General features: G+C 42.9%; 1 protein-coding gene across 1 annotated transcript in view; it reads left to right on the top strand.

Annotated features, from left to right (window-relative positions):
- Positions 1-991: 991 nt before the first annotated feature.
- Positions 992-8,527, top strand: part of NUDT15 (nudix hydrolase 15) — a 28,429-nt gene continuing 20,893 nt past the window's right edge. Inside the window, exon 1 of the mRNA XM_080659494.1 lies at positions 992-1,199. Coding sequence (XP_080515620.1) covers positions 1,042-1,199 — 158 coding nt within the window. The 5' untranslated portion in view covers positions 992-1,041. The remainder of the gene's footprint in view (positions 1,200-8,527) is intronic.

The raw sequence follows: 8,527 nt of genomic DNA, 5'->3' as shown, positions 1-8,527 counted from the left end.
CCCCATGTTTCATTACAAAATGCAGAATAAACATATTTCTTAAAAATATGTAGTAATAATGTAAATATGTATAAAAATAACAGTTTAAAGAATTAAAAGTGGTTGGAAAGAGAATTAGAGGGTAACATTGTTCTTGTTGCCATTTTTTTTTTTTTAAATATATTTTATTGATATTTCACAGAGAGGAAGGGAGAGGGATAGAGAGCTAGAAACATCGATGAGAGAGAAACATCGATCAGCTGCCTCCTGCACACCTCCCACTGAGGATGTGCCCACAACCAAGGTACATGCCCTTGACCGGAATCGAACCCGGGACCTTTCAGTCCGCAGGCCGACGCTCTATCCACTGAGCCAAACCGGTTTCGGCTGTTGCCATTTTTTTTGGTACCATTTGACCTTGTTAAATTGTGTGCACATTACTTTGGTAGAAGTAAAACAATTTATGATAATTTTTAAAAAAGTAAATACTCCCCATAAAGAGAATTTTAGTGTTTTAAGTACAACTCTGATTCAGCTGGGATTTTGTGTTGGTCAAAGGTAACTAGAAGTGTCCGTTTTTTCTCCCAAATAGGTTACAAACTCCCGGAACAATTTATTGTTTAGTCCTATTTCCCCCCATGATTTGAGAATATTTTTACTTATATTGGAGTGTTTCTACGGTATGTGTCCTTGCCCTAATTCCACACTGATTTGAACTAGAGTGAGAATGAGTTTACTGTGTGAAGATCGAAGAAAAAAGAATAGGATGTGCAAAGGTACAGTTCTATAAAAGCAGGTGCCTGGGAAATGCATTAGTTGGAGGACTCTGAGAGGAACGAATGTGGAAAGCACAACAGAAGGCGTCGTTAGTAAAGACGAAGACCTCGACACAGTCCTTTCCAGAGCAACTGCTGTGCTTCACAAGCTGTAACCCCTGGCGATCAGACACCAAGCCCGAAGGCGCGCCGGCGGGCGTGGCGCGCAGTCGGCGCAGAACGGGATTGGTGCAGCCCTGGGGGCGGGCGAACGTCACCAGGAGGCGGCTCGCGGTCCTCCTGCGCCATGCCAGCTGCCGCCGAGCCGCGGGCGCGCCGGCCCGGTGTCGGGGTGGGAGTTGTGGTGACTAGCTGCAGGCATCCTCGCTGTGTCCTCCTGGGAAAGAGGAAAGGGTCATTTGGAGCTGGCAGTTTCCAACTTCCCGGCGGTCATTTGGAGTTCGGGTAAGCAGCCACCTGGCCGGCCTGGGGAAGGCGGAACGTGCCCGAGAGGACCAGTGCGCTCCCTGTGCCGCGCTGCGTCCTTTGTCGCGCGTGCGCCCTTTGCTTCTCTCGGAGCCTCAGGCGCCGGCCGACAGGGGGCGCGGAGCTGGATAAGGGAGGACAAAGGATGTCCTCGCCTAGTGCTTTCATCTCCGCGCTGCTTACTGGTTGGTTTGTGAGATGTGTTTTTCTTAGTGCTTCCACAGAAGAGACACGAAGAGGGTGTTTTTAAACCTCGAGCAGGCCAGCGTTGCCAGTTAAGACATTTGCACTTTAAACGTACGCAGATATATTGACTATTTTCTGCCTATATAGGTCCAGTTGCGGACTAGTGAAAATTTGAGTCTCAGTTTCCCCATCTTTAAAATGCAGAAGGAAAACGAAATACTCTTGAAAGTCCCTCTCTTCTTTGGCATTCTGTGATTTGTTGATATATCAGACAAAGATGGGCAGTTTAGAGGCAATTCTACACATACTGAAGAAAGTCTGGTATTGTACCAAAAGGTGCACTTTAAGTGAGAATAAGTTGCAAGTTAATATCAGATAAATAGCATCTAAAGCATTCAGACCCAGTGCTTCTTTTCCTTTAGTATAAAAAGTGGAGAGAATAGTGAATCTTTATGTACCCAGCACTCAGTTTGTTTTTGTCTCATATTTACTGCTTTCCCGCAGACACACACCCCTTGTTTTCCAGACTATTTCAAATTGCACACATCCAATTATACCACCCCTAAGTAGTTAAGTATGTAACTGTAACAAACTTTTAAAAACATAACCACAATATTATTTTCACACTAACAAAATAATTCTTTAACATCATACCCAGTCTTTGCCATTTTCCCCAGTTGTCTTGAAAATGTCTTTTTTACTATTTTGTACCAGTGGATATCTGATAGATCCTCCCTTCCCCCAACTGGTGGGCGGAGTATGACGTAACCAGCATCTGCTGCCCGGATTCCCCGAGACATTGAGCCACCAATCAGCGCATGCGAGTGCCATGGGCCACACCCCTTCCTGTTCCTCCCCTCAGAAGGCGTGCATGTGGTTAATAAAATTTACAATCTCTAACGCTCACCCTGCTGCCCCCTTTTCCCTGTGGTTTGTTGAAGAATATGGGTCCATCTCTTTTTTTTATTGTTGAAAGTATTACATATGTCCTCCTTTTTCCCCCCATAGACCCATTCTAGCTGCCCTCCCACCCCCACCCTAGGCCTTCACCACTCTATTGTTTGAGTCCATGGGTTATGCATATATGCATACAAGTTCTTTGGTTAATTTCCCCTCTCGCCCCTAACTTCCCTCTGAGATTCCCCAGTCTGTTCCATGTTCTCATTCCCTTTGTTCATCAGTTTATTTTGTTCATTAGATTCCACATATGAGTGATATCATGTGATACTTGTCTTTCTCTGACTGTCTTATTTTGCTTAGCATAATACTCTCCAGGTCTCTCCATGCTGTCTCAAAGGGTAAAAGATCCTTCTTTTTTACTGCTGCAGAGTAAACCATGATGTAAATGTGCCACAGCTTTCTGGTCCACTCATCTGCTGATGGGCACTTGGGCTGTTTCCAGATCTTAGCTATTGTAAATTGCTCTGCTATGCACGTAGGGGTGCATACATTCTTTCTGTTGGTGTTTCAGGTCTCTTAGGATATATTCCTAGAAGTGGGATCGCTGGTCAAATGGCAGTTCCATTTTTAATTTTTTGAGAAACTCCATACTATTTTCCATAATGCATTCCCACAAGTAGTGTAATAGGGTTCCCTTTCTCCACATCCTTGCCAGCACTTGTCATTTGTTGATTTGTTGATGGTAGCCATTCTGACAAGTGTGAGGTGATACTACATTGTCATTTTAATTTGCATCTCTCTCGTGATCAGTAACTTTGAGCATTTTTTTATATGTCTTCGTTGGAGAAGTGTCTGTTCAGATCTTTTGCCCATCTTTTAATTGGATTGTTTGTCTTCCTTCTGTTAAGTTGTATGAGTTCCTTATATATTTTGGATATTAACCCTTTATCAGATGTACCATTGGCAAATATGTTCTCCCATACAGTGGGCTCCCTTTTCATTTTGTTGATGGTTTCTTTTGCTGTGCAGAAGCTTTTTATTTTGATGTAGTCCCATTTGTTTATTTTCTCCTTACGTTTCCTTTGCCCTAGAAGATGTGTGGGTAAACATATTGCTATGAGAGATGTCTGAGATTTTGCTGCCTATGGTTTCTTCTAGGATTTTTATGGTTTCATGACTTAAATTTAAATCTTTTATCCATTTTGAGTTTATTCTTGTGTATGGGTGCGAGTTGGTGGTCTACTTTCATTTTTGTTGCATGTATCTGTCCAATTTTCCCAGTACCATTTATTGAAGGGACTGTTTTGACTCCATTGTATGTTCTTGCCTCCTTTGTCAAATATTAATTGAGTATACTGGCTTAGGTTGATTTCTGGGGTCTCTGTTCTGTTCTATTGATCTATATACCTGTTCCTGTGCCAGTACCAGGTTGTTTTGATTACAGTGGCTTTGTAGTATAACTTGATATCTGGTATTGTGATCCCTCCAACTCTTCTTTCTCAAGATTGCTGTGGCTATTCGGGGACTTTTTTGGTTCCATATAATTTTTGGAGTATTCTAGTTCTGATATTTTAATAGGGATTACATTGAATCTGTAGATTGCTTTGGATATAGTATGGACATTTTAATGATGTTAATTCTACCAATCCATGAACACACTATATTCTTCCACTTGCTTATATCTTCCTCTATCTCTTTTTTCAACATCCTATAGTTTTTTGAGTACAAGACTTTTACCTCCTTGGTTAAGTTTATTCCTAAGTGTTTTATTTTGTTGCAATGGTAAATGGGATTGTTTGTTGAGTTTCTCTTTCTGAGAATTGATTATCCTCCTATATAATAAAAGGCTAACATGCAAATAGACTGAATGGCGAAACAATGGAACAACTGGTCGCTATGACGTGTGCTGACCACCAGGGGGACGTGTGCAGAACATGGTGGGCGTGAGCAGCAGGCGGCAGAGTGTGGAACATGGTGGGCATTGGCTGCGGCGGGATGGTGGAGTGGTGAGCGGGGGCGCCAGACCAAGGTGGGGCACCTGTCACTGTCATCGTGGCGAGCCTCTGGTGGTTACTGAAAATTCTTTGCTCCCACCCAGCATTTGCACCAGCTGCCAGCACTGGAGCCGCCGCTCGCACCCGCTGCTGGCACCTGGCTCTGGTCCCAATCACTCAGCGCTGTCAGCGGGTGCGAGTGGTGGCTGCCAGCCCCGATCGTCCCTGAGGGCTTCTCCACCTCCCCCTGCTCCTGAGGGGCAATTGGGGTAGTAGCCACCGCTCACACCTGCTGAAGGCGCCAGCCCCACTCGCACCCGCTGCTGGCACCGGCCCCAATTGCTCTGCGCTGTCAGCAGGTGCAAGCGGGGCTGGTGCCGTCAGTGCGTGGCATTGATGCCGGTGGGAGCAGGGCTGCCGGTGGGAGCAGGGCTACCGGCAGACAGGGGACCAGGGACCGTGGCAGGAGGGGCTGGGCGGGGGTGCAGAGGATGGGCCGAGACCTGCCTCTGTGCCCACTGCAGCCTACAGTTCCTTTCAAGGTGCACAAATTCGTGCACTGGGCCCCTAGTTGGTATGTAAAAATGCCATCCATTTCTGGGTGTTAATTTTATATCCTGCTACATTGCCAAATTCATTTATTAAAGCTAGTATTTTTTTGTGGAGTCTTTAGGGTTTTCTATGTACAATATCATGTCAACTGCAAATAATGAGAGTTTTACTTTCTCCTTACCAATTTGGAAGCCTTTTATTTCTTCTTCTTATCTGATCTTTGTGGCTAGTACTTCCAGTGCTATGTTGAATAAGAATGGGGAAAGCAAACATCCTTGTCTTGTTCCTGTTCTTAGGGGAAATGGTTTTAGTGTTTGCCCATTGAGTATGATGTTGGCTGTAGGTTTGTCATATATGGCTTTAATTATGCTGAGATATGATTTCTCTATTCCCACTTTGCTGAGAGTTTTTATCAAAAATGGGTGTTGGATTTTGTCAAATGCTTTTTCTGCGTCTATTGATATGATCATGTGATTTTTGTCTTTCAGTCTGTTTATGTGATGTATCACGTTTATTGATTTGCGGAATATTATACCATCCTTGCATCCCTAGAATAAATCCCACTTGGTTGTGGTGTATGCTCTTTCTAATATATTCCTATACCTGATTTGCTCATAATTTGTTGAGGATTTTAGCATCTGTGTTCATTGGGGATATTGCCTGTAGTTATCTGTGTAGTGTCTTTATCTGGTTTTGGAAATAGGATAATGTTGGCCTCATAAAAAGAGCTTGGGAGTGTTCCTCTTCTTGGATATTTTGGAATAGTGTGAGGAGTATAGGTGTTGTTTTTTGAAGGTTTGGTAAAACTCCCCAATGAAGTATTACAGACCAGTGATTTTGTTTGCTGGGAATTTTTCTTTTTTTTTCTTTTTTTTTTTAATTTTAATAAATCTTTATTCAGATTATTACAATTGTTTCTCCTTTTTCCCCCCATAGCTCCCCTCCACCCAGTTCCCACCCCACCTTCTGCCCTTACCTCCCCCCCACTGTCCTCATCCATAGGTGTATGATCGGGAATTTTTCTTTTCTTTTCTTTTTTTACTGCTTCTACCCTGTTTTCCCGAAAATAAGACAGTGTCTTATATTAATTTTTGCCCCCCAAAGACACGCTAGGTCTTATTTTCAGGGGATGTCTTATTTTTCCACGAAGAAGAATACGGTACACATTTATTGTTAAATGAAAATAAAGGAAATTTATTACCTGTATACGGTACGGTAGTACGGTAGTTGTCAACACAAACCAGACAAACTGTGAATCCTACAGTATCAAGAATTTACTCATTTATTCAATGACAATCATGTCATCATCTTCTGGAACATCATCATAACAATCCAATTCCTGAATTTCCTGGTGAATTTCTTGTGACTCCATTTCTTTCAGAATCAGTGGACCAAATCTCTCATGTTTAGCAACAGCACTGTCTTTAAATGAGTACTTCTTGTCAAGGTAGCCTGCTCGCAGTGCATTTGCAATGCAACTGTCAGTGATTTTCTCCCATGAATTCTTCACCCAAGTCACAACTTCTTGCAGTTTAGGTTTCACAAAGTTTCCACGCTGATTTCTCTCCATTCTATTTTCAATGTAGTCATTAATTTCCATGCACAAATTGTCTTTGAATGGCTTGTTTATTGCAATATCAAGAGTCTGGAGATAGGCCGTCATTCCTGCGGGAATCATTATCTGATCTATTTTTCTTTTGTGAAGAAATGTCTTCATGTCTTTAGCGCGGTGAGTGCTGGCTGCATCCCAGACTAGCAGACCTCTTTGGCTCCCTCGCATAACAAGCGGCAGCATTAAATCAACCCACTTCCTTATAACTGCTTGTGTGGCCCAGGCTTTTTCAGTTTCAAGAATAAAAACGCCCAAAACACGTTCAATCTTTTCCTTCTTGCCCTTAGAAATGATTAAAGGTGGGATTTTAGTGCCACCCAGATGAATTGCCAAAATACAGGAAACACGTGCACTTTCGTAAGCAGTGGAGGGAATGTACGCCAAGGAGGCACCCCGCTGTTCAATTGTTGATTGAGATGATTGGCCCATAAACACTGCAGTTTCATCCATAGCAATCATGTTGGAAAGATTGTATTTAGAGAAGTCAGCATCATCAATAAAGGACTTGAATGCAAGTGCTCGCTTAATAACTTGAGTATCTTCCAACCTAAACAATGTTGTAGATCTTCTTAAAGATAGTTCACTTCGCTGAAGGAAATTATCCAGCCAGTGTTGTGATGCTTTGAAGTCTTCGGGGGCTATGTCAAACTGTGGTGCCATTGCAAGGGCAAATTCTTGAATCTGAGCCCTATTCACAACCAAAGCCTTTGCTCTCCTGTCAACAACCCATTCACAGATCAGGTCTTCCTGCTCAGAAAATAACGGTTGCCGACCTGATCCACACTTGCGCTTTTTAGCATTTCCCTTGTCCACTTGTTCAATGAGGTTACCATACTCTGCTCGCCATTTTCGGACCAATCGGATACTCAACATCTTCTCTTTGCAGAAAGCAGTAAGATTTTGGCCCCAAGAATCTTCCACGATTCCTTTCTTTTTTTTTCTTTTTTTTTTTAAATATATTTTATTGATATTTCACAGAGAGGAAGGGAGAGGGACAGAGAGCCAGAAACATCGATGAGAGAGAAACATCGATCAGCTGCCTCCTGCACACCTCCCACTGAGGATGTGCCCACAACCAAGGCACATGCCCTTGACCGGAATCGAACCCGGGACCCTTCAGTCCGCAGGCCGACGCTCCTTCCACTGAGCCAAACCGGTTTCGGCCCACGATTCCTTTCTTATACTCCACGGAGTAGCTTTTTCTTTTCTTTTTTTTTTTTTTTTTAAATAAATCTTTATTCAGATTATTACAATTATTTCTCCTTTTTCCCCCCATAGCTCCCCTCCACCCCTTTCCCACCCCACCTTCTGCCCTTACCTCCCCCCCACTGTCCTCATCCATAGGTGTATGATTTTTGTCCATTCTCTTCATGAACCCCCCTATACCCCTTTCCCCCTGATAATTATCAGTCCACTCCCTTTCTATGCCCCTGATTCTATTATATTCACCAGATTATTCTGCTCCTCAGGTTTTTAATTCACTTGATTTTTAGGTTGGCTTGTTGATAGATATGTATTTGTTGTTCATAATTTTTTCTCTTTACTTTTTTCTTCTTCCTCTTCTTTAAGAATACCTTTCAGCATTTCAAATAGTACTGGTTTGGTGGTGATGAACTCCTTCAGCTTTTTCTTATCTGTGAAGCTCTTTATCTGCCCTTCAATTCTGAATGATAGCTTTGCTGGGTAGAGTAATCTTGGTTGTAGGTTCTTGCTATTCATCACATTGAAAATTTCTTGCCACTCCCGTCTGGCCTGCATAGTTTCTGTTGAGAAGTCAGCTGACAGTCGTATGGGTGCTCCCTTGTAGGTAATTAACTGTTTTTCTCTTGCTGCTTTTAATATTCTCTCTTTGTCTTTTGCTCTTGGCATTTTAATTATGATGTGTCTTGGTGTGGTCCTCTTTGGATTCCTTTTGTTTGGGGTTCTGTGGGCTTCCTGGACTTGTAAGTCTATTTCTTTCACCAGGTGGGGGAAGTTTTCGGTCATTATTTCTTTAAATAGGTTTTCAGTATCTTGCTCTCTCTCTTCTTCTGGCACCCCCATAATTCTGATGTTGGTACGCT

Source organism: Plecotus auritus, assembly GCF_963455305.1.
Source record: "Plecotus auritus genome assembly, chromosome: 3".
Taxonomy (NCBI): Eukaryota; Metazoa; Chordata; class Mammalia; order Chiroptera; family Vespertilionidae; genus Plecotus; species Plecotus auritus.
Note: the sequence above shows the minus strand (reverse complement) of the source record. Positions and strands in the feature narration are given on the sequence as shown.